Source organism: Candoia aspera, chromosome 2, assembly GCF_035149785.1.
Source record: "Candoia aspera isolate rCanAsp1 chromosome 2, rCanAsp1.hap2, whole genome shotgun sequence".
NCBI classification, from domain to species: Eukaryota; Metazoa; Chordata; class Lepidosauria; order Squamata; family Boidae; genus Candoia; species Candoia aspera.
In genome coordinates this window covers 137,895,473-137,911,955 of record NC_086154.1, presented here as the reverse complement: position 1 = coordinate 137,911,955, position 16,483 = coordinate 137,895,473, and the positions used below count along the sequence as shown (strand labels likewise).

At 43.0% G+C, this 16,483-nt stretch overlaps 1 protein-coding gene across 1 annotated transcript; it reads right to left on the bottom strand.

Annotated features, from left to right (window-relative positions):
• Nucleotides 1-565: 565 nt before the first annotated feature.
• On the bottom strand, nt 566-3,889 carry HOXC13 (homeobox C13). The gene is made up of 2 exons (XM_063296590.1): nt 3,226-3,889; nt 566-822 (listed from the first exon to the last, which is right to left on the bottom strand). The coding sequence occupies exons 1-2, from the start codon at nt 3,887-3,889 to the stop codon at nt 566-568; spliced, it is 921 nt and encodes a 306-aa protein (XP_063152660.1).
• Between the last annotated feature and the right edge of the window lie 12,594 nt (nt 3,890-16,483).

The window sequence follows — 16,483 nt, the reverse complement described above, 5'->3', positions numbered from 1 at the left end:
ACATGAATCATTCATCATATGTAACATTTATAGTTTTCGCTTTTTGTTTTTTGAAACATAAAAGACAAAAACAGCCAAATACATGGAAAGTATGGCAAAGGGAAAGTGCTGGACTATAATACAGACCTACAAAAGAAAGAAGGGAAAGAAAGAAAGGACAAAATCACTCAGAAATCCAACATAGCAAATCTGTGTGTGCATGTATATACTGTAGGCGTTATGTGAGAGAGGGAGGAAGGGAGAAGGGGAGGAGAGAGAATTTTCCCCTCCTGTCTCTGCTCTTTTAAAAATAAGTGTGCACATTTAAAAACACCGAAAAATGGATTTTAAGACGGGCAGTCAGCTTCACAGTTAAGCGACGGCAATCAATGGACAGAAGAATAACCCAAAGATGGTGGCTTTATTCTTCACCCCTCCTTGGAGAGTGTGCGGGTGTTTAAATAATCAAATTCAATGCATTTTTTATTTATACAAATTCACCAGATAAATATTTGCATTTGTTTCTTTTGCCCCCTCCCCCCACTTTTTATTTTTATGTTGTCCCCCCTCCTGAAAGGTTTCTATGTCAGGTAGCTTGTAGGTGGGGTGTCTTAGATTTACTAACAACCTTTTTCTCTTTCACTCTGCGATTCTGAAACCAGATTGTGACCTGGCGCTCGGAAAGGTTGGTGGTGGCCGAAATCCTTCTTCGCTTCTCTTTGGTAATGAACTTGCTGGCCGCATACTCCTTTTCTAATTCTTTCAGCTGGATTTTCGTGTAAGGGACCCTTTTCTTCCGGCCCCTCCGGTAGCTGTTCACTTCTGGCTGAAGAGGCACCACATCTGTGAAGAAGAGGGGAACAGAGAAAAGGGGGGAAGCAAGGGGGGAAGAAAAGAGAGAGATGGGGAGCGGGTCAATTAGATTAAACTGCATCTTGCAACTGGCTGGGCAATGCCTCTTCCAGACATTAGGTAGGGGATAGGCAGGAAAAAAGCAAGCCAGTGAGAATGGAAACAAAAGAGCAAGAAAATGGGATCTGAGAGGAGGCGGTGAATTTGGAAGTGCATGGGGTGGGCGGGGGGGGGGGGAGTGGGACAGAACCAGTGGGATAGTGGGATATGAGAAGCGCATCTGGGAAATGGGCTGCAGGCTGAACAAGATATGAATCCATGCATCTGGTTTATTCCAAGAGAGATTGCCCACAGCAATTACTAGGAGCATCAAGTCACGGATAAGAACCCTGGCAAGTGGGGCAGTCTAAGGAGAACACCAACTTCCATAAAACTGGAAACAGAACCTAACTTTCCACACCTCCTTTCTAAGCATCCAGTCGACATTAACGCGTGGATTTCAGATACAGATTCTCCTCTAGCCTAGGTTGATCTCTTTAACACAATACAGCAGTGAGACCAAAGCTTTCCTGAAAAAGCAACCCTGAGTATGTAGGCAGGTTGCTTGGAAGCCTCCCGCTCCCTGAGCTGATCTAGGGAACATAAGGACTATCCTCATCTCAGCTCCATCAGTTACTCTCTTCAACCCCTCCATTACTTATGATAAGTGCTAAATACATTTACTGGCTGCTTGGGAATTTCTGCTTCCTTGAAGGTATCTACCAGCTGTTAAGCCCTGTTATTTTCCTACCCTACCCTACCATGTACTGGAGAGACCATGAATTCTCATCAATGCATTCAATCTTTGTTGGAATAGTTACTTCTACCACGGTGTCCCAATTCTTCATGACTAACTACAATCACTCACGGATAAGTCCCCCGCCTCTCCTTATCTCCCTATTTCCCCAAAGGCTTCCTGAGAAAGAGATTTAAAAATCAAACTTGCTACTTGATTAAAAAAATACAATAATAGTAATAACAATGAAATGAATCCCAGTGGAAGAAAACAGAACACCTCTAGAAATAATTATTCCAACCTGTCCTCCTTCATAACTGGAAGAAAGGAATATTCCTGAGTATTTCCCCCATCATTTAGAGATTATAATTTTCTCCAATCATATTTTTAGGACTAGAAGGAGGAGCGACAATCTCTCTATGGAAAATCTTTCCCGGGATTTTTATTAAGGCCTTAAGATTCATTAGGGTAGTGGGACAGACTTTGAATGGTAGGGATATCAGGAAGGGAATTTGAATGAAATACATCTAGGAGAAGAGTATATCAGGGCTTCAGAAAAATGGACTGAAGATAATAGAGTGGAGATATCTGAAGCAGCTCTTCAGATTTCACCCATGTGGGGGGGGGGGGAACACTGGTGAGAAAAACTGCTGTTTACAGGAGATCTTTCTTCTTTTTCTAGCATAAAAAAAGCGGGGGGGGGGGGGCGGGTTTGCTCTCCGCCGGCGGCTGAAATCCAGTAGGATCCAGATGGGCCTTCCTTTCCTTCCATCTCGCTAAGCTCTAATTCCTCTTCCTTTCGGAAGGGAACCCCAGCATGCAACGCTTTGTAGAGGCATCGCTGGCGAGCTGCTCCCGATCTGACGGGGCATCCCCTCCCCCGTCTTGCCAAGATAAATGTCTGATTCCTACCTTATTTACTCCCCTTTGGGGGCTCCAACCCATCCCTTTGGCCAGTTCCGAGATGATGGCGAGATAGGGACCCCATGAATGCAGAAGACATTCGCCGATCTTTCGTCTCTCCTCTCTTTCCCTAAAGGAGAGGCAGTCGTGCCGAGGTGTTTCTGCTTTCGGGGTGGTTCGTAGACTGTCATTCACTCCAGATTTCTAACCAGAGGCGAAAACATTGCCCCGTTTCATTTTCACTCGCTCCCCGTGCCTTACAAGACGCCTGCCACTTGACAGCTACTTCTGTAATTGCAGTACAGCCCGATTTACTGGATCCTTCTGTAAAGCCCAACCTTCCCATGGCGGGGTAGGGGGTGGGACAGACGGGGAGAAGAGATACTTCTGCTTTCCTGGGTCCAGAATTGTGATTTAAAACATTCCAACACAATTAACGTCAAAGAGGAAAAAACCCAACCGGGAGCCAACGCGGAGAGGGATCACCCGCAGGCGCGCCCTCCTCTCCCCTCCGTCTACAGCTGCCAAACTGAATGCCAAAGAGTTCCAAGCCGGAGGCTTTGTTTAAGTTTCTCTCTCGGCTCCTGGTCCCCGCTCCCCCGCCATGCGCGTCCAAGGAAGCGCCCCCAACCAAGTTTACCTGAGCTAGGTTTACCCAGCCTAAATTCGCAATCATGGCGGAGCAGAGAGCCCGGGGTCGACCGAGAGCACCCTACCTGGGAAAGGCGACTTCCAGAGGTGGGTGGACTGCGACTGCTCCTTCGCGCAGTAAACCTGCCCGTCCCAGCCGTTGGAGAGGGCCCAGTGCTGGTACCCTTCCATGGGGAGCAGCGCGTCGTGTCTTGGCTCGGGGTGCCCACTGATACCTGGAACCACCGATACGTCCAAATAGCCAGGGACCGCCTGGTAGGAGCTGGCAAAGCTGGGGTAGAAAGCAAACTCTTTGGCCCGAGAGGATAGTTCGTCGCTGGGGAGGGAGCCGCTGGGCTCGGGGTATTTTTCAGCCGGATGGTAGGCGCAAGGCTTCTGTTGCAAGTTCACGTTGTGGGAATGGGACAGTCGGCATCCGTAGTAGCTGCCTCCAAAGGGATAGCCGTAGCCCAAGGTGGCGTTAGAAGAGGCGGGCGGCGCGGGACACTGCCTGGCTGCATCTGGAGCAGGTATTTCCGTGTAAACGGAACCCTGGTGAGTCCCAATTGTGCTGGAATGACGACTCAGCACCGGGTGAGTGATTAAATCCCTGCAGTGGCTGGCTGGACAGTTCCCACCGAGCCCTTCCATGGCTGGGATTTTAGTCTGATTATTTTCATTCGGGTTCTCCTCATACACGTACATGAAAGTGTCCGCCCAGCGTGGATGCAAAATCAGTGAAGTCGTCATATCATGGTCTGCCCGAGCTTTTTAAAACTCGACTTCCGAAAGAAAGAGAGAGAGAGACAAGTACCCAACATATTGTTTACCCAGGAGCATGCGCAGAAGCGGCGGGATGGGTCCGCTTCATTAAGAAATCTGCCGGGCCACGTGACCTCCAGCGGCTTCCTATTGGCTGCCTCCTTGAGACAGAAGCTGCAATCTTTAAAGGCAAAGTGAGTCACCCATTGATTGTAAAGAGAGTGAGGGGATAAATAGGGGGGGGATGGTGGTCTGTGTTTGGCCGACACAAAGAGCTTGCGATTTGTCCTGCGAAAACCTTCTCGCCTTGGGGTGGAGGGGGGACACCTTAGCGCTAAATATAAAAATTGTGATTGGAATTAGCTTGCTCCTGTCTGCATTTTCCTCTCACATTATAGAGTATTGATCAGAAGGGTATTTGCTCATATATCAGGGAACGAGGGACAGATGTTCCTGGGGGATGAACCGGGAGGAAAACCTACTAATTGTCATAATAAAGAAAATGCTGCGAAGGAAAATCTGGGATGTGGGTCGGAGCAAAAACGTAATAATCTGACAGGGACGAGAGCTGCGGAGTATTAGGACAAAAGGACCTGCTAAAAAATCGGAGAAGAGTAAATCTTACTGCAGCGCTTAGGTGCGGTTGTACTGCCTTACCTCCCCCACCCCCGCACCATCCTCTTTCTGGGAATCAACTCTTGGATCTTACTGGAACTAAGGAATCTGGACATTTATCACTCCGGAAATTGATTTTCTCTTCTCTCAGTCTCCAGAGTGAGTGGGGAGAACCGTATCTGCTTGCTTTAACTTATGTGTATCAGGTGATAGATTTGCGCAGTACAATTGGTTTTTTTTAAAGTACTTATTTTTCGAAGGAGAAAGTCTTTAAAAACCTTAACCCTTTGTTTGCTTCAAATAAGTGTCCAATATAATTGTATTCGTATTAAAAGCAAACACAACACTGTAGCCTATAGCTATTTATATATTATGTAGGTTTACTCAAAAGAAGTCCCACTGAATTCAGTGCCTTCTATTTCAAACAAAGGTGGGTAGGGCTATTGCTTCCATGCCACTACAGTAAACAAAATTCATTTACCGATCAAGAAAAGTCTTCCCAAATAAATACACAAGCCAATAAATGAATGAATATCCAATCTAATATAATGGGAGCTGTACAGCCAGAAAGATTGAATATCCAGGTTCCATGGTACCCATATATACATTAAATCAATATTTTCCTATATTAAGAAACAACAGTTGCACATTAGGTTGGGGTCTGGCTGCCCAAATTCAAGGGGAATTATCAATAAATGCAGGAATAAATAATTACACTTTCTGCCCCTCCAAGATAATTACTGCTATCCATAAAACACCCTGGTGTCAGTAGAAACTGGACAATATCTCTATAATTCCAGCCAAGGAATCATCTGAGGTTTCTGCTGAAAAATGTGTTGTCTTCAAAAGAGACATTCAGGCTTCATATGTAACACATGTTTACACTTTTCACATACAACCACCAAACCAGCCAAAGTCCAAGGTCAAGGTGAAATAGACAAACTGGCTCCCAATCAGTCTCCTCTCCCCCAATCTAAATGAACTTTATTTGTGGAATCAAAGTGGCTAAGAGCCTGTGGTGTTCAGTGGGCAGGCTGTTGCTAGGGTTGGAGAAAACCAAAATGTCTTATTTCAAAAGAGCAAATTTAATTTTTCTTTAAGAAATACAGAGACCACTGAACATGGAAATCATTTTTTAAAATACAATCTGAGTGCTTTAAAGAGTTCAGATACATTTTAACACTCATAACACAGGAGACATGCTCTCAATTATTTTGGCAATTGATTTTATAAAACCAATGCATGCATCAATCAGCAGAATAAACTGAACAAAATAACCACACACACCTGATAGTCCAAGTAAGAGACTTAAGAGGTTATATATAAATGAGGCAGTACTCTTGGTTTAAAATTACATCCAGAAATACTGAATTGTGTGAGTTATTTTAAAAGTGTGCTTTCTGAGTAAATGGGACAGAAATAGTTAATTAAAAGATGACTTTGATCTTTTTCCAGATTATGTAAGATTATTTACAATTTCCATTTCAATGAAATATAGTTTTAATTAACAGTTGGGTTTTACAGTTTCATTTATGTTAGCACATCTCAAAAGGAAACAGAAAATCTACAGTGAAGAAAACTGAATGAAGAATTTGCACATTTCATGCTCTAAGAAATAAACATTAATTTTAAAACTTTTCTTAAGAAATGACGAGGTGGATCTTTTTCTTTCTTTCTTTCTTTCTTTCACATCATTAGTGGCAAAAACATATTTTTATAAACAGCAGTTTATTCCTGGCCATAAGATCCTCTTTATTTATTTGCCTTGTCCTAGGCAGCTTTTCATTTCATAAATTGTTCAGCAGTATCTCATTTAAAGGGGCTGATCTAGATAAGATATGGAACTGTGGGCTGATAGCAGAAATCAATTTTAGCAGGTTAATTAACTTAAAAATGCACACTGAGGCTTGTATCTTTGGAAGAAGAAGAACACGTAGTTCTGCTACAATTGTAGTAATGTAATATATTAAGAGAGAGAGCGAGAAAGGACGGAAGGAAGGAAGGAAAAGGAAGACAGACAGATATGTTGGCTTCTGAGATCACGTTCATTTCACGTCCCTTTCCAAACACAAGAAAAATAGAAAGACCTTGAGTCAGATAAAGTGAGAAATCTTAAACATAGGACAACCCTAACTAAAAAAAAGTAAGACCCACCTTGTTCTCTAAAACTTTTGTCTAGGAAAGCAGCCTGTCGCGATGAGGAGACCCAGGGAACGGAACGATTCTACTTCCTGCTGATTATGACCGGATTGCGCTGTTAAGGTGTAAATATGTTCAGCGTATGCAATAAGCAGTAAATTGGAGCATTTTGTAGAGGAAAAGGAGGAAGACGAGAAAGAAGGCTCTCATTTGGAAGCAGCAGCCTAATTCTTCCTTGCTTTAATTGCAGTATCTCTGATCTGATTATGGAAATGAGGGATGTGCTCTAAGAATTAGATAAATGTCCTTAATTGCAGTTAGTGATTAAGTGCCAAGAACGCAACACACCGACCCATCTTCTGGAACTTTAATATTTAGTTAACTCTGGTATGTTGTAGAGGGCAGACAAGGAAAGTCTCTAAGGTGTCTCTCCCGCCTACACCACGCCACTTGTAAAAAGCAAACTAATGATATCTAGGAATAAAAGGGTAGCCATGTAAACCAGACTGAAGTGATCCTACACCAAAGATAGAAATCTGCTTCCTTTCATTTCTAATTTATTTCTATGTAGAGAGGCAGGGTTGCAGTTTCCACCCCAACAACCCCAGTCCATCACCAGAGTTATCCACAAACATTCTACACACTCCTTCTAAAATACTTCAGCCTTACCATAATCCTGTGCTTGGCAACCCAGTAGGTAAGTCCCACTGAGTTTAATTGGGTTTACTCCCCAGTTAGTGTTTACAAGATTACCACTTTAATCTAGGAATCCAGATGCACCTTGTTTTTATAATTGTACATTTTGTAGACTCACCACAGCGGAGGCACGAAAATAGTAGTTTCATGCAGAGCTTGTCACCCAAGTAGCACTGTCTGGGTTTAGTTTGAGGTATTAAGAGATGTATGAAAAGATTAAAGCAACAAGCACATCAACCCTCTGGGGCAATCACAGCAAACGTGCCAGAAATTACTGAAGGGTGTCCACTGCTATTTCAGGAGCAAAAAGGAAGTAGCTAACATTTCATTTGGAGTTGCAGAAGAACAGCCTTTATAACATTCTAAGTATGCCCACCTAGCAAAATGAAACATTAAAAAGGAGGGCAACCTTTGAAAAGTATTGTTTTAAAGGTTAAGGGAACTTTTAAAAACAAACACAGCCAGGCAGTGAGATTTTCACCATCCTCTTACTACAGGGCCTTACCCAGGCACTCTATTTCAACTATCCCTTCTGCTTTTGGAAATACGTTTCCCAAATAGAATGGAATTTTGGCTTTTCAAGGTAATTTCTCCCTACATCACTGTGGAAACCCTTGGCAGGACAGGACTCGGTCCTAATCCTTCTGTCCTCTCACCTGCAGGCAAATCCACTCGAGATGGTACACCTCACCAGCTGCCACTCAGATCATGATAATAAACAAACATGGGGCTGAAACCGAACAAGGAAGATTTTCAAGCATTCAGAAAAGAAAGAAAAAAGAAACACCCCAAACTCACCCGTGCATGAGAAGTATTTACAATTTAGCGTGTACTTCATTACTGTAATGTGAAGTTAGCCAAGAAATTATCATTCTCTGCCTCCTATGGGTTCTTTTATCAAAGCTTTTCCTTGGCTGGAGCCTTGGTTTTTTTTTTGTTGTTGTTAAGGATTCTTCCTATGCATTGTTCAAACTCATCCATTATAAGGCCAAGCCTTTGCAAACTTCTCCATTTCATTTGGGCGGAATTAATAGCTCCCTTTTTTCACTGGAGGGTTGAATGAGTATAATTGTCTCCAAGATTTTTGGATCCTCTCCAAGGCATGAAAAAAATCATAGGTCTTTGTAAATACACTCCCCAAAACCCTTGAAAAAGTTGCCTATAAAAATGGCTCATCTTTGCATATTCATAGCCCAAGGAACAGGAGACAACAGGTGAAGCATCCACTATACTCCGGCTTCCATTTGTTTTCCTAATTCACCACAAAACTTAGTTTTCTTTGTTTGATTTATACCGGATGATCTCAGAGTATCTACAGTCCATTGGGAAGCTGAGACCCCTGCCCAGAGATGCGGTTCTAGGCATCCATGCAGCGTTTTCCTCCTTCCTGCCAGTGTTGGGCCTAAGAGGCCTTCAGGGATGGAGTTTCCTCGAGAAATGGTGGGGATCCTGTCCGGCCATGCTTTGAGAAGGATTTTGCGTTTTGCTCTCTGCTTGCAACTGCCACATCCTGGAGACATGTACTGTAGACTCTTAGAACTCTATCTCACTGGTTCCTTGTGTTCCCTCTGTGTGCCACTTTTCTGATATGAACTCAAGCTTGGGCACTAAAATTATTGTAATGATAAATCCAAAGATGACAAATGATAATAATGATGATAATGATAACAAGGAGGACTTCTTTTGTAGATTTCTCTCTTCGCCTTTTCTGGTTTTTCCGCAAGTCCTGCATGGCTTGGCATTTTAAAGAATTCCGCTTGCAACAGAACAATTCAAGGTGTCTTAGTGTTGTCACCCCCTCCCAAAAAAGGACCTCTTTTTAAAAGAAGGCTTTCTTTTCATTTCAACTCTGCACTCCCATAAACCCACAGAAACGGTGCCTCTTTGCCCTCTCCTTCCATTCGCTTCCTCTAATTTAAGAGCGGGGATAGATATTCAAGGGATAAAAACAATGTTTTAAAAAAATCAATACATACATGCATAACTTTTTTTGTCATAGACTCTGACCCATCCTAACATACTGAAGGCTCCCGCCGGCTGGTAGCCTGATGTGGCTCTGAGCGGCGGGAAGGAGGCCTTCTGACGGTGGAATACAGGCGAATGCAGGCGGTCGGGGTCCTTCATTCAGCCGTGTCCCCCCACCCTTCTTCTTAAAAGAGCATCGGCATCTCCTCTCCAGCACATTAAGAGTCCTCTCTCCTACCATCTTCCCTCCCCTCCCCTCCACAGAGCGTTGACAAAAGACTGTGAGAAAACGGGAAAAGGTTCTGAGAAAGGGAATTTGCTTGTGTGCGTGTGTGTGCGCGCATGTGTGTCCCTTTTAAATATGTTTAGTTCCAATGGCTTCTCCCCAGGACGACTTTACACTGTGTGCACACACACTCCCTCTCTTTCCTTTGTTAATAGTGCACTTACCCCTTAGGCTAGGATTCCGAAGCAGACGAATAAAACTAGCTCTTCCCATGTAGTGCCCTGTCTGGTCGGAAGTCCAAGTTCATTTCCAAGTTAAAAGAACGGGGGGGGGGCTCCATTTTCAAGCCACAATCGGAAGGGGGAAGGAATTGTTTGGCCTTATTGTTTGTGTCAACAAACGGATACCTCCAAAGGTACCGAAGGCACTGGACTGGAGTGCTATACGGGAGCACCGAAGGAAGCAAGTGAGCGTTCACGTTCTCGTTTCTCTTTTGAGTGATCCCTTTTCTCTATTACGTGTTCTCATTTTTTAAAAGCGTGTCTTGCTAAAGCAGAGACCGTAGAAGTTTCACCGTTGCATAAACTCTCCCCCCTTGTTTCTCCATGCCGATGTCTTGGAAAAGGGATGTCTCGGGGAGGCTACTAGCAGGAGAAAAACTAGTTTCCTGGATTGCAGAAAACCGCATCCAACAAAATTCAAAAAGGAAGAATGTCCCAGGTACGTAATAGCTCGGTTTTCCCATTTTTCCGTGATTTTTCAAACTGCCCTCTATATTCATTCTCTGCCTGTGCTGGAGGAAAGCAGTGATGCTTGCAGGCCTGACCTTATGTGGCTGACTTGGAGCCCTGCTTCAGCTGAAGATCTGTGGACTCATCTTAGACCACATAACGGGATGCTGGGTTCTGCCAGTTAGCTCCTTTCCACTGACTGTGCAGCCCTCCACAGAGCCATGTAGACCTCCCAGGGAGCATGGAGCTTACCTCCAGAGAAAGGGGGCAGCGTACGGGATTGGGTACAAAGCTAGTGCTCAGCTACAAGGGTAAAAGATGAAGTCATGCAATTGCTGAACCTCGAAGAGGGGTTAACGAATGAATTAATTTACTGTGAACAGCTCTGAGCATCATACATCCCGACCTCTATAAGTCTGGTTACAAACAATACAGTAAAAAAGCATATTAATAATATTAATACTGTAAAACATGCATATACACATATCAATCTATCTACCCACCCCTGGGAACATTCATCAAATTAATCAATTCTCTAAAACCCCAAAACAAATATCTTCATGCCAGAGAGCTCCCATGGCATTCCACTGCCTAAAGCCTGATGGAATAACTAGTGGGCTTCTTTGCGCAGTTGGCTGGCCGTTGTGAGAACAGACTGCTAGACTAAGTGGACCAGGGGTCCAGTCCAGCAGGGCACTGCCTGTGTTCCTAAGGAAAACTGGTAGAGAAGGGGCTGGGGGATGCTGTTCCATAGAAAGGTGCAGTGATTGAGAAGTCTGGCTTCCGTGGATCTGGGTGAGCAAGGGCAGATAACATTGGAAGTAGGTGGTCCAGTAAGGTATCTATTGGATATACATACACAGACACATTCTGCGCTGAACTCTCTTTGTCAATGCAGTCTCTCTCATTTTCTGTATGCACACACACAGGCTGACAGATCTATTGATCTCTCTCTCTCTCTCTCCCCATTTACCCTCTGTTATGAGATTCCTCCCCTACCCCCTCAAAAAAGTTCAGGCAGTAAGGAGTACTTTTCCAACTTCCAAGACTAAGTAGGAATCATGCTCTTGGAATTTGCACAATACACCTATAAACTTCGAAATGCCCTATGATTGTCCTGTCTGCACATCTTATTTGCATTCTCTTTATCCCCACTGAGGCTTGTTGTGCTGCAAACTGTTGCTTTGGTTTCTCTGTCTCCATTTGTTTTTCATCCGTTTAGTATTATTTTGCCATCTTCTGGAAATTCTTGTCCTGATGGGAGATATTGGTTTCAGTCACAGACTGGCAAGAAATCCAGCTGTACTGGGGAAGGGAACCTTTCAAAACAGAAAGATTTTCTTCCCCAAGTACATTAGATATTAATACATGCCTATAACTAGTTATATTTTACCTTCAGGGCTGCAGGTTCTCTCTCCCTTATGGGAGAAGGGATGTGTATTTTCTTTCTCTGCCTATTTGTTCTATGATAAAATAGTCTTCACCATGTCTGTTAAGGGAGCACTGGAACAGAGACTTCGACTCTCAATTATCTATAATGGATATATTAATTTTAAACTCCTTCCTTTGCAAAGCTGATGTGAAAAGTCTGCTCAAGCTTTCCCCTGTGAGCTCTCTGTGCACTGGTGAGTAGGTTTTGCTATAGCAGAGCATTAAAATAAGTTTATACTTCTCACCTCCAAGGCACATCCCTTTGGGCACAGGTTAGGTCATCCTACTAGCATAACTCCATTTCATCACAGGGAAGAGAAAGAGGCCCCTAAAATTAAGGGGTAGTCAGTCTTTTCTATCCACATGAGCAAGACAAAGGAACCTGGCATTTTGCCAGATGGAACATGGAGCTAATAACATATCAGTGCAACTTTTGGTTATCTTAGGTGATTTATAAACTAAGCTTTTCTCCTTTTCATAAGGAATAGACAGTCCTACATTTTACACAGGGAAGCATTCTATCTTTGACTTAAAATAAATAATAAAAATGTCGAGGGCTGAATCTTCTCATCGACCACAACAGAGCAGAAACAGAATCCTATTACTTGAAATATTGAAATGAGAATATAAGAGAAATCTTTCTTTCTCTCCATGTGAATGCATGCATGTGTGTGCGAGAGAGAGAGAGAGAGAGAGAGAGAGAGAGAGAGAGAGAGAGAGACAGACAGACAGAACCATGTTTTAACCAGATCCTAACCAAATTTACTCAAAAGGAAGCCCTCTTAATCTTCAGCTTGCTTGGAATAACACCAATTTGCCCTGAACGTGCAGTGGACTAATAGATTACCAGACTTTCTTTAGCCAGGTTTTCCAAATTATAGATTAATTAGGAATCTCAGTATTAATAAGACTGGTGAATTCCTTTGCGCGTAAACTTGATCAAGGTGTTCTTGTTTTGAGTGCAGGGCTTAAAAACCTAACCAGCTGCCAAAATGGATCTCATCTCTCCCTCTCCCCTCAACACACACACACACACACACACACACAGAAACTTACTTCCTATCCCCTCTTCATACTATGTAGTGGGCAACAGGAATTCTGGTTTGTAATGCACACCAGTAGAGATATAAATTATTTATAGTGTGCCTTTCAACAAGCAGTACATGCGTTAGATGTTAAAGGCTTGAAGGGTTCTTCTTAATATCTGGCTCACAGAAAGATGGGCTTCAAATATTGTCTCCTTTGCCCTGATGCAAGAATCACGTACATTCCTCCTCCTCAAAGTTCAGACACAGAAAAAGGAAGGGAGGGGGTGTCTGTCAGAGACAGCTTTGGAACAAAGAAGGAGCCCCTTTCATTTCCACCTAATATTTACTCAGAAGGAAACAGGAAAGCATGACTTGGTTACTACTCTTGGATGTTTAAGTGGCTTTTAATAAGTAAATTACAGCCTCTTGCTGGAGCAGTTAGGGAAGGTGAAAGGAGAAGGTTAGAGGTGCTATTATTTGGCAGTTGTCTCCTATTTCTTCTAGTGGAACCAGGGAGTAATTGTTGGAGCTGTGTTTGACCCATGGGAACTTTCCTGGGGTTCCTACAAGGCTCCATTTTGTCTTCCAAGTTATTTAATATCTACATGAAGGCTTTGGGAAAAATCATTCTCAGGCTTGGGGATAGTTGTCTAGACTCTGATAATGATGTTCAGATTCTTTCACATTACTAGAACCTCCATCTGTCTCCAAGCTTAAAGAACTGGGTGCGGGAGAATAAGATGAAGACATATGGAGTTATAACTGATTTTGGGGACTGCACTTCAGGATTCAAGAAATATGCCTGTTCTGGAAGGGTTTGCACTCTCCCTGAAATAACAGGTATGCAGATAGAGGATCCCAATAAAAGAGAATATCTGTAGCTCAGGGTTGAAATGTGGAGTCTTTGGTGCTCTCTGAGCTTGGCTGTTTGCTTGCAGACCTTTCATTACCTAACTAGGTAACATCACCAGTGTGAGTGGGTGTGGGGTTTGCTCCCTATTTATGTACAGTAGCTTGCCCTGCCAGTGCTGGGTGTGTGTGTGTGGTTTTCTCCTTGATAGTTCCTTGATTGGGGTATTATTTCCTGCTTGATTGTTTGTCTGGTATTAATCCCTGCTTATCTGGGTGTTGGCTGCTGGAGAGGCTGTGTTCTGTTCTTTTTGTTTCCTTCTTAGCTTTTTTATTGTCTCTTTTGAATGGTGTGTAAATGTGGTTTACCTCTATGTGTCTATTGATGGCTGATTTGTCTGAATGCCAAGAATTCCCTATCAAAAAACAACCCACACTAACCAAGTGCTCTGTTACCAAAGTAACAACCCAACCTCCCACAAGGGTAGCTGTGTAAGCACATTATTCAGATGAGCATAAATGCACTGTGGAGACCCAGAACACCAAAAAAAGAAACAGATTGCCTGGACAACATCTTCCAACAAAATGGATACCCATGCAGCTTTATCAAAAACTGCCTGACCATTCAACCCACTACAGCACAACCAACAAAAGCTGTGGAAAGGATACCATTACCATACATCAAAAGCATCTCATAAATAACCAGCGGACTATTATCATTAACAGACACAGCATCACCGTAGTACACAAACCAACTAAAGCCCTCCAAAACATCTTAAGTAAACCAAAAGACCCAGTAGCCCAAGAAGAAGAAACAGGAGTTGTCTGCAACATACAGTATAAGGACTGTAACAGCCACTACGTTGGACAGACAGGCAGAAGACTAGCGGAACACATCCATGAACACCAGCTGGCAGTCAGAAGGCAGGATGGAAACTCCTTCATCTGACAACACATGGACAGACTCAACCACAGTTTCAGCTGGGAAACTTTGAGCATCCTAGACCAAGCTAAATCCAGAAACGCTAGGGAATTCCTGGAAGCTTGGCATTGGATACTTTTGACATCAATGACTAGGTCAACTTTCTCCATGGAAGGCCTCCTAATGTGAAATAAATTGCCACCAGAGTTGCTACAAGCATCATGCTTACTACAGTTTAGGAGGAGATTTAGAACATATTTATTTTCCCAGCCTTTTAATTCCAAAAAGTTACCTTTTAATTTTTGCACCTCTGTTTGCTGCTGATTCTTAACGCCTGCTAGTGATGTTTGTGCTATATCTTGTAAGCCTCCTAGAGCTGTAATGGAACTAAGCAGTGTATGTATGTATGTTTATGTCTATGTATATATTCCAAAAAATAATTAAATATTTAGACTCAGACCAGTAAAGAAAAGCCCCCACACATACAAACAGATACTTTTCAACCGGATAATGATGCCCCTGCATGATGAAATAGATGGTGCCTCTATCAATATATACTCCCAAGCATATGTAGGAAGTATGTAGTTATATGCATTAAAGGACAATGATGTATCTGTTGAAGAGTTGGCTGGCTATTATCACTGAGTTATTTTGGAGTAGAGGACTGGAAGTGCTGCTTTGTTGTTTTCTTACTCTTCTATCTTATATAGTCATATCGAATTGAATCATCCATTCAGCCGTATCTGACCCTTGGCGATTCCATAAGCCAGCTCTCTCCATGATTTCCGATCTTGTGCAGCTTCTTTTAGTTGCTTTACATTTTGGCCTGTGTCCGCTTTGATTACATCCAACCAGCGCGTTCTTTGGCATCCTCGTCGTCATCTTTTGCCACTGACCATTCCAAGCATAACGTCTTTCTCCAACGAATATTGTCATATAGCTCCACCTTATACTTACACTCACTCACTCACTCACTTTCTCTCTCTTCCTCTCCCTTCTGTGCTAAATAAACCCATAGTATTTTTTCCTATCTTTCCATCCCTACTTCTGATATTTTCTCACCTGGTTTCTAAAAAGTCTTTCAATGTGTGGAATTTGGACTGCTTGAGTGATTTTTTTTTAAATCTGTTCAATTGTGTCCAGTTGACACAACTGAACAGATTAAAAAAACATTTCACTCAAGCGGTCCAAATTCCACACATTGAAAGACGTTCTAGAAACCAGGTTTCTGGTCAGAGACTGGTCGGAGACTGCCTGGACTAGTCCCTGCAGTTTCTTGGCAAGGTTTCAGAAGTGGTTTCACCTTGCCTGCTTCCTAGGGCTGAGAGAGAGGGACTGGTCCAAGGTCACCCAGCTGGCTTCGTGCCTAAGGTGGGACTAGAACTCCCAGTCTCCTGGTTTCTAGCCTGGTGCCTCAACCACTGCACCAAACTGGCTCCTGAGTAAAAATTACAAGCTATTTATAGTATTGTGTTTTCCCAAAATACAGCTCTATAGATCTGAGGGTGGGGAAAAACCACCCCAACATCCACTGCAAGGCATCTTTATTGAACCAACTAATAAAGCACTTGCAAAAACTGGAAAGCTTGCACACTCTTTCATGATGTCTTCTGGTCACAAAAAAGGTCCTGTGTGCCTATCTACCTTGGCATAAGGATGCTGACTATTTCCCAAGCACTTCTAATCCAGTAGTGAGCCAGACATTAGGGAAGCAACAAGCTCTGTAAAGACCCATAATATCAGGAAAGGAAGATGAAAAGTCCCCCACAAGCCCTGAAATGCCTTTTTTTTGCAATTTAAGTTGGAGGGAAGATGCATGTTATAACCATAACTTAAGCACCCCAAATGAAATCAAGGCTTAAAAGGCTAACATTATTTTAAAATTATTTGGAAGTTAATGGTAACTAGCTTAAAGTATCCTAACATTTTCATACAGTTTGCCAACTTGGGCTCAAGAAAATATTTAATATGGCACTACTT